This window comes from Pelecanus crispus, chromosome 11 (assembly GCF_030463565.1).
Source record: "Pelecanus crispus isolate bPelCri1 chromosome 11, bPelCri1.pri, whole genome shotgun sequence".
In the NCBI taxonomy this organism is placed as follows: Eukaryota; Metazoa; Chordata; class Aves; order Pelecaniformes; family Pelecanidae; genus Pelecanus; species Pelecanus crispus.
In genome coordinates this window covers 4,914,924-4,930,389 of record NC_134653.1, presented here as the reverse complement: position 1 = coordinate 4,930,389, position 15,466 = coordinate 4,914,924, and the positions used below count along the sequence as shown (strand labels likewise).

General features: G+C 42.9%; 1 protein-coding gene across 1 annotated transcript in view; it reads left to right on the top strand.

Moving 5' to 3' along the window:
- Nucleotides 1–15,466, top strand: part of FOXK1 (forkhead box K1) — a 48,491-nt gene that overhangs the window by 24,856 nt on the left and 8,169 nt on the right. The window contains exons 2-4 of the mRNA XM_075718762.1: nt 2,042–2,239; nt 12,703–12,859; nt 14,138–14,284. Coding sequence (XP_075574877.1) covers nt 2,042–2,239; nt 12,703–12,859; nt 14,138–14,284 — 502 coding nt within the window. The remainder of the gene's footprint in view (nt 1–2,041; nt 2,240–12,702; nt 12,860–14,137; nt 14,285–15,466) is intronic.

The following is a 15,466-nucleotide window of genomic DNA, read 5'->3' as shown; positions in this document are numbered from 1 at the left end:
GAGCTCCTTACTGCTATGCAGCTGCAGTGGGGATCTTCTGGCCTCAACAGTGCTGCAAAACTGCCTTAGGGCTCTGTGCAGTCAGACTTGTTGAGATCAGCAGCAGGTTGGGATTGCACTGAACACTGTTAAACAAGGACTGATTTGTCCTTGACTCAGATGTTGAAGAATGCTGAGCACCTGGCATTACAGCAGAGAATTCCATTGCTCTGTGAAAGAAAGCCCAGCTTCTCCCTGGTAAGGGCTTGAGAAATGATGAAGCTTTGCTCATACTGGTATTGAGCCTTACTCCATGTGATGCTCCTTGCAAACTTATGTATTCTCTGCTTTTTTTCCATAAGCAAATCCATGTAGCAGTACAAAAGCTTAAAATCCAGAGTAGTGCTTCAACACTCTTGTTTCGGGTTCATCTCAGTAAGCTGCATGCCTGCTACTGGTAGACGCTGCAGGACACAGACACTGCTGGTTTGAATTGTGTGTTTGTCTTGAGTCTGCAGGGAACCATGTTTAGAAGGGTTAGATAAACACAATTAGGCTGCATTGCCAGCAATGATGGTCTTATTTAATGCATTAATGAGTGCAGGTGGCAGGACCTCTGAAGTGAATTAAATGCAATGTAAACTCTTGCTGTATGTAGCAGAGCCATTGTGAGTACAAGCTGCTGAATGCTGAGCCAGCTCATTTGAGAGATGAGGTGGGAGACGGGAATGAGCTTCCTGTGCATGAATGATAATTTTGCATTCTTCACAGCAGGTTTCTGAATGTTACCTTTACAGCACTACTAGCTTGTGTGGAAGAACCAAGAGCAAGAAGAGTATGTTTTTAGAACTGTGATAGGATGTTCCTCTGCATTTCTATTGACAGCAACATTAAGATAAGGTGGTCACAAATACGGATTTACTTGCCTGCCACCTTGTTCTGTTACCTAGCAGGATTCAATAATGCATTGGTTAAAAGAATTATGCACAGCCTACACCAGCACTTACAGTGCTGGAACAACACTACCAGAGTCCCTTCATTTCCTTCTATAGGCAAGACACTGGAAGCCAGCACAATTACTGTGCTCTGCTGGCCTTTCCCACGGTGAAACCTGGCTTTTATTTCCTGCTGCTTTAACCTTACTATCAGTGAAATGATCCCTGGAAAGCTGGTATTGATTGCACATTATTGTCTAATTAAAGTGCAATAAGAAGAATTGCAGAACACTCGCTCTTACAGCCCTGTGCCTATTGTAGACACTAAATTAGAAAGCTTTCTGTTCAAATATGGAAAATGTCAGTGCTTATTTCCTTTTGAATTTCCCAGCATCTCCTGAAGAGTCCATTTGTAGATGTAAAATAACAATTGGAAAGAAACGTTACTTGGAGAAGAAATGAGGCCCTACAGGCTTGCAGGGGCCCTGTTCTGACCCTGTTAGCTATAACCCATGCTGTCTAAAGGGAGGCACTTTTTAAATGAATGTATTTTAATCTGAAACCTGCTAGATGATCCTTTAGCATCATGTGTAGAGATATAAATGGGTATTAGTTATACAGTACGTAGAGGCCAGTCTTTAAATAGTGCTTACTGGTCTTACCTGAAGGCTGTTTGTTGCTCTGTCTGGACTTTATGGCTCTTCTGCTCTATGTTGCTTGCGGTTTGATATTTTCTTGTAACTCGTATCTTCCCAAGTTATGTGCAAGGAGCTAAAAAAAGATAAATCCTAGTCCTTGATAAAGCAGGAACTCAAGAGGATGTCATTGTAGTTCTGCATGTTGCTTAGTCATTGATTGAATACAAGGCCTTGGGGAGATCACTTAGCTTACCCAAACCTTCAGCTTGCATCTCATCACTAGATGATACATGATACACTATGATACATATACAGAGATTTGTGAATGATCAGTAATTCTGCCCAGGACTCTGGGCAGAAGGATGCTATAGAGAATGGTGGACTTTTATGGTATGAATGAGTTAATGATTCACCAATTGCATACAAAACCACTGCAATAAGTTTTATTATCATGTGTGAAACTGACCTTTCCATTTCTTTTCTTTACAGATGTACTTTCCGATTCCCTAGCACGGTTATAAAGATCCAGTTCACGTCTTTATACCATAAAGAGGAAGCAAAAGAGGAAGCCTCATCACCTCCCCTTCGGCCACTTTATCCTCAAATATCGCCTCTGAAGATCCACATCCCGGAGCCGGATCTCCGGAGCGTGGTCAGTCCCCTCCCGTCCCCCACAGGCACTATCAGGTAAGATGTCAACTATCCAAAGTGTGCTCTCTGGAAAAGGTATTCTCAGACACTAGTCTGTCAGCCCTCTATTGTTTGTCTGGTATACTTGGTGCATGAAATACCCCATTTAAAAAAAAAAAATCAAACCTGTTGAATACCTGGTCTTCAAAATTATGGAAGACTGTTAAAAACTGTGTTATGGTGGCTAGAAGTAGGGTGCAAGAGCTCAAAGGGTTAGGGGGAAAAACGTGAGTGTCTGTTTCACACTATAGAGTTACTAGTCTATCTTTGGCAGTGGAATTAGAAACATCTATCAAGAGCTACCTATATGCATGGAGAAAAGAAAGTAGGCAAATATTCTCTATGTTAGGACTGCCTGTTTTATTTTTATCTTAATAATATTCTGTCGTTGCTGGGTGGTGCCGGTGTTATCTGAAGTTAGGGACAAGGGTGGCCATTGGCACGTGGTTTCCTAGGAATAGAAGGAAATGGGGGTAGGATGCTGACCATGTACTGAGGGGCTGTAGCAATCTGAATGTACATCTGTGCGAGTATCCTGTTTTGTAAATTACCTGATTCATGAATGTGCAATAGAAATAACCTGAACATTGAGTTACTGTCTGGAATATTTTCTTTCCTTCTTTCTCAGCAGAGTTGATGTTACGGAGTTGCAGTAATCTCTTTTAACATTAAAGCTGTTACTTGAAGTATAATAAATTTTATAAAGTAAAGTAGACTCATGGTATAGGATGATGTATTTTAGAGTTTTAAAAAGTGCAGGCCTCAGAACAGCAAGAGCGTACCTGGTAATAGTAATAGCCTTCAGTTTGTTTTCTTGTCTGTATGTTTGTAAAATGCTATAATACACAAACATCTTGTGACAGTTAGCACTAATTCAGTGAATAGTATTCAAATTTACGTGGCTGAAAACGACTTCAGTGTCACAATGAAGCCAGTTTGGTTTTGCATAGATCTGGAGGTGCTTGTTTGGGTTTTTCCCCCGGCCTTGCAGAGCTGCACAGATGTGCAGTGCAGATACTCTAGAAAGAGGGGGCTGGAGGTAGCTGTGGTTTTAGTCCTCTGTTCAGGCACTGCTTTTAGTTTATATTTAACCTTCTCTTTTTAGATGAAGCTTGTTGCTGGGAGGGGAGGGGGATGGTTTCTTTGCCAACATATGGTAGGTAGTTTCCATTCAGTCATCTTGTGCAAAGCAGCACAGTGTGGTTTGTGTTACTAACAGAGGCTGTATCTTTTGACTCCAGCATATGCCTGCAACTGATATTTGACTCCCTGAGAATGTTTCTTTTGCATAAGGAGAAAGTGGAAATAGTAGTGTTGAATTGTGCTCAGCCCCTAACAGAGTGTTTAATAAGGATGATTAATGATTGCATCCGTTTGTCTTGAGCAGAAGCTAATCCAGCCAAGTCTTCAGAAAACCTCAAAAGATATCTGAGGTTTCACTTGCCAAACCCCTTTCGTTTCCGAGTTCCTCTTGCAGAGGAGGGGCTGACACGTTTGTAAACATCCGTGCTCAGCCCCTTCAACCTTCCCCTCTCCCACGGCAGGGTCTTGCAGCTCTCGTACGCTGTGGGCCAGGCTTTGGGAAGCGATTTGGGTGTTTCTGCCCGAGAACGGGAATGCTCTTTGGGGAGCATGTAGCTATGGTTTCTGGTCATCTGACTTTCGGGGCAGCTCTCTGCTCTCTTGGTGGCTTCACAGTGGCGGGTGAGGCTGGCACAGCGTCCTCTCCCCGTTCCCAAAGGCAGGTCTGGGAGGGCTGGCAGGGGCTCAGCGTGGGACCCACACCCCTTTCCCATCGCTGGCTCTGGGAGGTGGTTGCATGAGCTGGGCTCTCCTCCTCCTCCTCCCTCTCCCCCTTCTAGTATTTACTTTCCTAATTTGGTGCGTTTGCCTCGCTCCTCCCTGATTGGCCCATGGAAAATTATTGCAGTTTGGAAATCCTGGTCAGGGTGAAATTTCCTGTTTGGAAAGTGGCTCCTGGCCCCCTTTTCCTGCCTCCACCCCGATGAGGGGCAGGGACTGTACCTGTGCTCCCACCGCCAGATCCAGCCCTGCCCTCCTGACCCCTGGCCCTGCTCTGCCTCCCTGTTTATGTTGCAGCTTGCTTCCCTGCAGGTTCCCCCCTGCAAGCTTCTGGGTTTTTTCCAGCCTATTTATTTTCCCTCTGCAAAGTGCACCGCCTAGAGAGGGAACGAGCTTTAGTTAAAACCAAACCTGCCACCCTCAGCAGCTTTGCAAAGCAAGATTCCTGCTTACTCCTAGGGAGAAATGTGTCCACTGTTTTCTTAGCTAGGTGTTTTAGCTCCAGGAGGGGCCACTTGCAGATGCGTTCTGAATGCTGTTGTACAGCTTTAAGGGAAAATGTTGGTTGGCAGCATGCTGTGAGGCTTACACGCAGGCATGGCTTATTTCTTCCTGCTTTGAGTTCAAAATTGTCTTTTTAAAAAGTCAGACTTACATGTTCCAAAAAGGAAAAGGCCACTGTGGTTGTAAGAAATTGGTAGAAGAAGCCTGCCATATTACACAGCGTAAGAAAAGGCAGAGTAGTACCAAATCTTCCCAGTAGATTGAAGGCATTGAAAAGCTGTGTGAAAACCATGTGTAGTTTGGTTAAACTCAGCTCTGCCTGTTGGGAGATAGTTCTGATTCCCAGTTTTTGGAGTTAGGGGACAGTCTTTCAGTACGTGGTTTTAAGGTTCTGCAGCTTGCATTTGGAGGATCCTCCCTGGGTGACACTGGTGACATGAAGTTCCTCGCCTGTGCTACAAACACTTATCTTTGCCTGGTTTTGCTGTAATCCATGATATCTACATGAATGTGACTCTCCATATATGTCTTGCAATCTAGTCCCCAGAGTGGCTTGTGCTTGGATTATAAACAGATCCACAGAGACAAGGTGTGATGTAGGAGCCTATTCCTGGTCTCAAAGTCATGCTGAGTTGGAGTTTAGATTTACAGTGTTTAGTTTTCCTTTTATTATCTGCCAGTTGGTGTTAATGACCCTGTAGTAGTAACTTAGCTCCATTTTCCAAACAGCATCTCTCCAGCACTGCCCCTCAGGGTTGGGTTTTCTAGTATTTATGAAAATGAAATTATTTCTCTGTATGTGCTTCCCTATTCTAAACAGCAATTATGTTCTCAATGAGATACATATATAAAGCTACAATAAAGAAATACTAAATGCTGTGCTATGCAGGTCAGTATCGTTATTTGTATTTTACAGCTGCTACTTCTGGCTTATCTCTGCACCAGAATGACTGTGGGCTTGAACACTTTGTCTTGTACTTGTTTGTTTTTTCACTGAAAGGGCGTAGATAGTTAGCTCACATACACAGTCTTTGTCAGTAAAAATAAAAAAACTCTTTGATATGTAGGAGGTAGAGCCCTTAGAGCCCTGTGAGAGCTAGTGCTTGAAAGGTGTCTGGTGAGGTTCTGTGCTAATAGCTAAACTGGTACATATTTGTGTATGGACTCAAATTTGTATTTTAATTGTTAGTACTTAATGTGCCTGCCCACGTTTGGCTGATGCTAGAAGTGTTGATACCTAGTTTACTATGAAATTAATGGTATGAATAATGAAAGATCAGCCGGTATCCTTCTGCATCTTTTGTTTTATAAGCATGATTAGTAAACCAGAAGATGTAAGCTGAATTGCCATGGTTTCATAAGCTATATTCTTTAAACCTTGTTTCCTTTTTTTCCTTATTTTCACTAGGCAAAATTAGTTCAGTAACATGTTGCATGCTCTGATAGTGGATTACTCAGAGGCCTGCACTCCAGGAACTGCAGTTATCTTGGCTTGGCCACCAGTTTGTTTTGTGGCCTTTAAAGGGTCATTTAAATTCATTGTCTGATTTTTATGGATGTATAGTGTAATTACTACTTTCCAAGAGTGTGTAGTAGATAAATTATGTATTGAGCTTTTATTCCGTAAAGCATGATAGAAGAGTGTGTGTGTGTAAGCCATGTTACAGCAGACATGCAAATGCTGGCTATGCTTTGATTCAAACTTGGCTTGAAAAAAGGGAGTGCTTTTTAATAGGCTCTAGGACAGCCATACAACACTGCTTCAGAACACTTGGGACTTAATCTGAACTTGCACGTTTCCTGTAAAGGTATGTAGTGGGAAGCTGAATGAACCCTGAGTTCAGTGGATGCATTCACTCACTGGAACAGGATGCATAAATGTTGCCTGCTCCATTTCATTCAGGCTTTCCTTCTTCCTATAGCAGTATTAGCTGTTTAACTGAAAAGCTGATGAAGAGCTCCAAGGCTTTTTTTTTTTTTTTTGCAGGCTCTTTTGCATTGTCTCAGTTATCCATTACTTCCTGCATTCAGACAGAATATACAGCTCAGGTAATTCCCACAATTGGATAGACCGGTGATTATTTTTAATCACCCTTGTCTCCAAACCACAAGCCAACTAGTGTGGTGCATATACATCACATAAGAAAAGCAGCAGTCTGTACGGGGCTGGGAGTTCCTGCGCATGTTTATTTCAGATAATGGACCATATGCTAGAGGAGATGTGCCAAGCCATATGCTAGAGGAAAGGTTGCAGATGTCACCAGCTACACAAGCACTTCCTCTTCCCCTGATCAGTATAAAATGTTCGCTGAATCCACAGTCGGAGCAAGCTCACTTCCTTTTGAAGAGGGGAACCACTGGAGCACAGACAAGTAATAAGAATTTCAACTTTTGTGGATAGGTAACTTTCTCTCACTGTGGCTTGTCCAACAGCTTTTGTTTTTCTTCAGCGTTAAGCAGGCAAGGTAGCTCTCAGATTTCTCCTTTCACATCAAAATCCAGCTTGGTTTGGCAGTCTCACCACTTTTGATTGATTCTGAAACCTGTCTGAAACGTGCAACATGCAAGGACTTGCCTTTGAGTTACGGTTTTGGGGCTAGGCTGGGGAAGGAGAGAGCAGCAGAGGATTCTCAGCCATTATTGCTGATTGGCGTATCGTGGAAATGCTTGTTTCGCAAGCTGAAGTGCTGTACTTTGACCTGATTCTTGCTTATTGCTTGTAAAAAGTGTCCCTGTATCTTTTGGTGCCCCTTTTTTTGCAGGCTCATGAAATGGAATATAGGGGTAGTCTGAAGTTTGTGGCATTTCTCTAACCATAGTCCTTGTGTGCAGGGCAACACACCTCCAGTTTGCATTTGAGGAGGAGACTGGGGAGGATTTTAAGAAACGGGGATTCTCCCTTTGTACTCAATAGCGGCTTAAAAAAAAATTGCCTATTCAGACAGGAATCTGTATATTGGCAGTGTTGCCAAGGTTGTAACTCTTATCACTGGTATGTCTCTTGTACCCACTTCACAAATGCGCACTTAAGCATTTTTCAAAGGCACTGCCCATGTGCATACCATATCCTAAACCACAAAGTTGAAGAGATGGGGTTTTTTTCTTCTTTAGCAATGCAGATTCCAAGTCAGGTGAACAATTTCATGTGGGATCCCAGGTAATCTTTCCTCTTTGTAATAGAGAAGATAGGTGCTTTATCCACATACCTGGCTTAAATTAAGCTCTATGGCTTGATCCCTACAGATATCTTTCTTGCAGAAAAGAATGAAATTAAGAAATATTTTTTTTTTCTGCATTCACATACTGCCTTTCCTTCTGGGGGAATTGGCACTGGAGTTTGGGAGTGTTTCTTGTTTAATGCACCTTTAATGCATCCCAACTTGTTCATAGACTTGTAATAAGACCATAGGTATATCATTTAACCACTTGTTGCTTCACTTTCATTCCCCCCGTCCCGACTGTAAAATGTGGCTAGTATTGAGAGAGTCTGGAGATTTTTACATAAGAATCTCTGTGCTCAAGCAACAGATCCCTATAGCCCAGTATTCTGCCTCAGACAAGTGTCTTTGGGGTAATATAAGAACACAGAAAATATACAGTAATGCTAACTTATGTGCAGTCTGCCTCCTTGGTGGAGGGACTCCATTTTCATGGAGCAGGGACTTCCTGACCATCTGTGTAATAAAGCCTCCAATGGATTCCCTGTCTTCTTCCTTTTGCCAAGAACTTGTATAATGGTCTTCTGCATTCACATAGACTTTTAGCATCAGCCATGTCATTCCACAGTGTAACAACAAACAGAGAAGCAGTTGCTTTGGACATGCTGCTATTTTCATTTTGTGTTCACCATCTCTTCTGTTGGAAAAGGCCAGGAGCTGAACACCTCTTCTTGGCATTGGTTTTATAGGCTCTGTCACCTTGCCACCTCAGCTTCTGTCTTAAACTGTTTGTTTTCGTGTATGGAATCTGTTCCATATCTCTGATCATCCTAGTTATCCCCATCAGTACCTTCTCTGGATCTACTGTATCCTTTTTTTGAAATGAGAAGAGACAAGCAACACACAGTGTCCTGGGTATGAACACACCACGCACACAGCGGTACATCCTATTTTTGCACTCTGATTCTTTAGATAAAGCAAACTGGTTTTGGACATTCCAGCAGAAATGCAGTAGTTGTACATATCTCCAATAGCTGGCATTTCAAGACTTAATTGTTGCTAGAAAGTGCTGTGAACTTAAGAAGCTAAATTTTTGTTGGCAGGAGTTGAAAGTGAATCGTGATGCTACAAAGACCCGTTATGTTCTCAATAGCCAGAAATTAAGTTACATGGGTGAATGTATTACAGGCACTGTGTTCAGCCCTCATCTTTATGGCCTTGCAGCTGAAGGAGGGTTAGGTCTTAAATGGAAAACGTGCTGTAAAGGGCTGATGTGATTCAGCACGTGGTTGTAGTCTGATTCTAAAGCTGAGTCTCAGCATGGTATTTGGGGAACTGCAGCTCAATGGCTGCCCGCAGTCAGTGTTTCAAGTTGAGATGCTGAATCCTCAGTGGATATCAAAGATCTCTGGGACTTGGGGCATTAACCATGGTGCTACAGGATTAAGACTCTGGGTAACTGCAGCTGGTTTGCTTACGTGTGTCTCTAAATGTTATAAAACACTTGCTTCCTCTCCAAAATGCCCTCTTCCATAAGAGACAAGCTTAACCCAAATGAGCTTGGATTGCTTGTAAGGTAAGATTGCCTGCACGGACAGTAAGCATGGATCACAGCAGTAAGTTAGGATGTCTGAGAGCTGGGTAAAATAGCAAACCTTGCTGTAGCTTTTCTCTGTAAAAGGTTATAGTATCAAAATGGATCAAGTTATCTCCAAGTATTGATGTAATATTAATATCCAACAAATTGTAATCACTGTCCCCACACTTGATTTTTGTTTTATAGCACAAACAGGTGTTTGTAGGGAAAGGTCTTTTTGTTCCATAATATTTTTAAAGGGGGTGTGAGTGCATGCAAGCGTCCCTGGCCAGCCCTGGCTCTGGGTGGCGAGGAGAATTCCAGGAACTCCAGGAAACTGATGTCACTGCATTGTGTTTGCTTGTTTTCTTTTGACTGCACTAATGTTTAATTTTAACTTAACCCTCAGAGGGGTATTTTTAGTAAAACTGTTTCTTCACTCCTTCTGTCCCATGGGGGGGGGAGGTGGGGGTGGGCAAGCAGATTGTGCCTCCTTGTTTTTTGCAGTAGTCAGCTCTTCCTCCTTTCCATCTGAAGAGCTCTCTGAGAGCTTGAACACTTAGCAGCATGTGTTACCCTGTCTCTTTGCATGGAGCACCTAAAAATTCATGTCTGTTCTCTACCCCTCTCTTAATTTGATCATTGATCCAGGCTGAAAGGAGGCAGGTCTACCTGGGCAGAAGTGCTCTATTCTGGTAAAAGAATAATATCTCTTCCAAATTTTTGGCTCCTGCAGTGGCTCTCCCACAGGATAGCTGGTTCTTTAGGGGACTAGCAGGTTCTTCAGTGACTGCCTACTGGGAGAAACTGGCTTTTCTAAAAGTTAACAACACTTTAGGTTGGAGAGGCTTTGTCAGCACTCAAGGGAATCACAGCCCTGGAGGGTAAGGGTTTCTCCCCCCCCCCTTTTTTTTTTTTAAAAAAAAAGGCAAGAGATCATACTTAAAACTCATCAGTCTCAGAAGCTAAAATTTGAACAGCAAAATCTGGGCTACTCACTCTACTGATCTTGAAGAATCAAATTAATTCCTGTCTGAACTGCATGGGACAATCTTTGAAGCCATACTAGTTTTCTTTATTAAAAAAAAGCAAAGAAATACAGCTCTGTGCAGAGCACAGATTTACTTGAACTTTTTCTCTTTTCCATATCCTTGACCTGAGTTTTGGCTGCTGTCTCTGTGGTTTGCTGTTCATTTCTGCAGACAAAGAACAAAATTGGAAAACTTTGTTTCATCCTATTCCATTCCTAGTCTGTGTGTTACAATAATTGCTCGGGTGCCAAACACAAAGATAAAAAGAATTGCTGTGTTTTTAGTTTGTCATTGTTTCATGTATGAAAATGACTTTCATTTGTAATTATCTACACATTATAAGAAGTGCATATGTGGAGAAGCTATTGAAAAATGACAGCGGAATAATTAAATTCACACCAGCTCCCCATGTGAATACTAAGACATCAACAGCGTCTTCCATGGTTTAGCATTATCCACTTCCGAAATGGGCTCAAAGTGTGGAATAGCAAACTTTGATTCATTTTCTTGCACAAACAGGTCTCTGCTTTTTTGAAAGACTAGGTAAGAAATGCCTTTATCTCTGGCAAAGGGAGATTTATACGTATGGACTTACCAACATTATATACCTTGCACCTCCTGAAAGCTTCACCTCCTGCTGCGCTTCTGAACAGCATCACCCATTCATGCCAAGGACTGTCGGTGGGCACCGAAAGGGTTACCAGGTGCGGTGCAACACTTTGCATGGCTAGTATACGGGAGATAGGTGAGCTTGGGTTTCCTATTGCAAGAGTTTGTTGTGGCTGAGTATTTGTTGCCTTTTCCCTCTCCCCCAGCCTCCCATCCCGTAACTCACTTTTAAAACAAACCAGTCTCGGTTGTGCTGAGCTCAGCACTGCAGCCGTTTGCAAAGATGCCACAAGGAGAAGCAGCACTTCTCAGTTTACAGGCTGGACTGTGGTAGGAAACGGCCATGCCTTACGCTGTCAGATTGCTTATGCCCCGAAGGTATTGCCCATTGAGCAAACAAGGGTTGTCTCCCTGCTTCATCTCCATCTGCATGTGTACATTGGGGGGAGCTATTCTGACAGTCACCTTTTTGAGGAAGGGACAGTGTTCTGTGGGGGTTTTGGGGCAGCATTTAGCACAGCGCTGTGATGGGTGTCAGTTACTGCATTTATTTGTGTCGGGGTTAGCACTGCTGTTGGGTGTTTGAGCAAGGGGATTGTTTATGCCAGTTTCACTGAATTTTGGTGCCCAGCTGTGGGCTTCAATCTGCATCTTTTCATACCATGTGAACTGCTTGTTTTGCTATGTAAATCTTCTGTGTATTGTTTTGCCTTCTTGTTCACTGTTTCTCTGCTCTTACATAGAAGACACGTGTAATCCTGGGATTTGGCTATGCGTCATGCTGCTCTGGCGCTGCACCCCTTGATGCCAGACAGCACAGAGCGGCAGAGAGACAGAAAAAGAGAACTTCACATTCCCAGACTCATCCCTCTCCTCCTCTCCTTCCAACTCTGCAAATCAAGGATGTGTGATCCCTAGACAAGCCTTTCTGATTAGTTCTCATCTTGTAGCGCTCACTTCTACATGCCTGAGTGGCTCTACGAGTTGTAGCGGCCTCTTATTTGTTTGTAGCTTTTTATCAGTTTGAGCAGGGCTTTGCTGCTCAGCTGCTGCTCCTGTAATGCCATCTTGTGGTGGCCCTGGGCCTCCAGACGTGGCTTTCCCCACACTAGCCAAAGCTGACGAGCGGGCTACCTTCTGTGCTGTGTACCGGTGATTGTAGTGCCCTTTCTTAGCTGCATTTGTGTGCTGGTGGATCAAGGAAATCCCTGTCTCTAGCTGTGTGGCACTCATCAGGGTATGATCTTCTGAAGCTTGTGTATTGTGTTAGGCAGGAAACCTTCATGGCAGATGCCTGCACTGGGTGCTTCAACTACGATACTGTAAAAGAACATAGCCCGTATCTGTTAGAAGGATTGATTAAATATTATCTGTGTTATAAGCAGAGTGGTGTGTTGTTCATTCACAAGTTACAATAGCAAGCTATTTATTTAGTTAAGTATTCATCCCTGATACAGTGTATGTTGTTTTAAGTCCCACGCTGTTTTAAGTGCTTCTCTAAACACAGAGGAGTTGTTTAATACTTTGAGACTCTGCTGTCTTGTGATTGCAGAAAGGCGGGGGGGAGCTGTCAGGATTTTGTAGAAATTCCAATTTTATCTCTGACGGTTTTTTCTCAGTCTGTCTGGGCTTTGGGTAAGCCACAGGGGCAAAAATAAGTCCAGTGCGTATCTGCTTCTCAGTGACCTGGGAGCTTTACTGTACCTTAGAGAGTAAGAACTATGTGTCTTGTTAATAAATGAAGTAACAAATAACTGTATTTCCTTTTTGCCTCTCCAGTGTTCCCAACTCTTGCCCAGCCAGTCCACGTGGTGCTGGATCCTCAGGATATCGTTTTGTTCACAACATTACCTCGGATCTGCAGCTGGCAGCAGAGTATGCTGCAAAAGCAGCATCGGAACAGCAGGCAGACGCATCTGGCGGGGACAGCCCAAAGGTTCAGAGAAACATTACTTACCCAGCAGTGCTCAATGGGAGGGTTATTAAGACCTGGCAGTTTATTGCCAGTACTGGATATAGTTAAAAGGGGTCTAAGAATACCCTGGCCATAAGGGCGCTGTATACAGTACCCTCCAGGGTTTTGAGACCATGCCTTCAAACTAGCGTCTTATTAGCGGTAGATGATGAATCTGCTTGCTTAGCTGCCCAAAATGTATTCAAGTCATTCACTAAAATGGTTAAATAAGAAGAATTTTTTTGCTTGTTTGATAAATCAAGAACCATAAAGAGGTGCATTAAAATTCAGAGTCTTGTTTTCTCCTTTTAATTAATGGTATTTTGCAAAACACAGTTGGAGAAAGGGGAGGCAGGGGACGAAACCAGATCCTTGCCATGAGAAATCTGTAGTCTGACTTTAAAACAAACATGAAGGCCTGTCAAGCAAGTGTTAAATGAGGAGAGTAGCAAGTGGAATTTAGATTAAAAAATAACTTAGTTATAATGATGAAACTTAATTTTGGTGAGCTGATCTTCAGATCAAAGTTAAAGGTCTAGATCCAAAACCACCTGATTTGGGATTGGGTGGAGGAACACAGTACTAGATGGCTTTTTTTGTAGATTGAATTCTCCCTTGAGACAAGAAGGGCTGTTCTTGATGGAGTAATATGAAGAGCTGGGAATATGAGATCTGGCAAACAAATGAAAGTTCCTAGAATGAAACAAATCCTGCTGGAGAGGGGAAGGGACAGGATCAAGTTTCATATTGGGCTTGTTGCTGGGAGGAGAGCTGATAGCATACTTGCATGAAACCTTTCTAACAAAGTGTAGTTGTAGCTGGGCAGAATTGAAGGCTTTAGTTTCATGAACACTGAAAGCAGTGAACGTACCCTACACCCTCTAACTCTTTGCTTCCACTTGCTTGTGCTGATCCTGTTCCTTGTGCTGGCGTAAGCATGTGTGGTAAATTCAGTGGGGAATGGAGTCAGATTAAAGTTAGCTTTTTTGCATGTGTTTGTGGGGAGAGGGAAGGAGATACTTCAATCTGTCTCAGTCCTATAGTCCTGTTTGCACACAAATGCTTGTGCTAAATTGGGAGGTGGCAGTATAAAACAGGAGTGAAAGGGAAGAGGGTAATGCTGCTCTTAGTCGCCCCTGATGCTCTCGTAGCATCTGTGAAAACTACACCCCAATGTGCTTTTTTAGTTTGGGTTGTTGGTACACTCTAGTGTGGGAATTCTTTGTTAGTGACTAAATTTCTGTTTGGTTTTTTCCTTAGGATGAGTCCAAGCCACCCTATTCTTATGCTCAGCTAATTGTGCAGGCTATATCTTCAGCACAGGACAGGCAATTAACACTAAGTGGGATCTATGCCCACATTACCAAGCATTATCCATATTACAGGACTGCTGACAAAGGCTGGCAGGTGAGTTCTTGACACTGACAGGCTTTTAAACTACTTTGACAGGGCTTATCTGCTTTGAAATGCATATTTATTAAAGATCTGGGGCACTGGGAATAGCGCTGCTTTGACTATTCCCAGAGTGAATTTGTTTAACATAAGCTCACTGGTTTGTTTGTGGGTGATTAGTTTTTTTAAATACTTTCTAGGGCAATGTAGTGTGTTACTATTGGGCTTTCTGGTTTCTGAAACATTTTTAATGCTGTAGTCTTGTGTGTCTCACTTTTGTTTTTATTCTTCCACATCCTTGCTGTCCGTCACTCCTCTGCCCAGATACTTGCCTGAATCTTGCTTAATCCTTCACCTTGTCTTTGTTCGGCATGTTGTGTCAAAGCAGAAGATGTGCAACCTAAAACTGAGGTCCCAGGTTTTAATCATAATACCTTAAATCATCGCAGATGTTTGGTTTTCCCAGTGTATCAAGTGCCTTGCTGAAGTCACAGTTTGCAACTTTTGAATCTCAGAATGGGAACTTGGGGAACTTGGAGTCTGTGCTTTCCTTGTGGTATGAAAGGAAATCTGACCAGCTTCATAGAAGAGTTTGGATGTAGTTAACACATGCTAAATCAAGCTTAAATGTTCACTTGAGGGCTGCTTTCAAAGTTCCAAAAACCTCAGCTACACCTGCTTTCAGACTTTTTCTTGGCATCGCACCTCTGAAATGGGTGTTGTCATTTGAATATAATACACTAATGCAGCTGGAAAGACTCTTGCAGCTGCTGATTTCACTGTGTTCAACTGGCAGGAGCGGTACTGCTTGGTGCACTTTGAGTACAGTTGGAATAAATACGTTTCTGCCTCCCTGGCTTTTCCCTGCAGTTCTAATTAATTGTGGAATTCACTTCCTGCCTTAACCTGCTCGGCAGAGTTGTGCTTTGTGAACAAGTTGCTGCATCCTGCTTCAAAGAGAGCTGCATTTCAGTGGAGGGTGAAGTTGCCTTTTCCCCTTCCTCACTAGTGGCATTGTAAGGCTTCACTTGTGAAAAGCTCATCTAAAGATGCTGCAAAAGCTCTTTTTTTGTTTTGAAAGCGGAAGGGGAGTGAGCTTGTGTGCAGCTGGGCTTGCTGAGCCTTTCCCCTAGCCCAAAAGACAGTGCTACACTCAGTGAGAGGTGGGCTTTTGCAGTGAAAAGGATAAATAGTCTT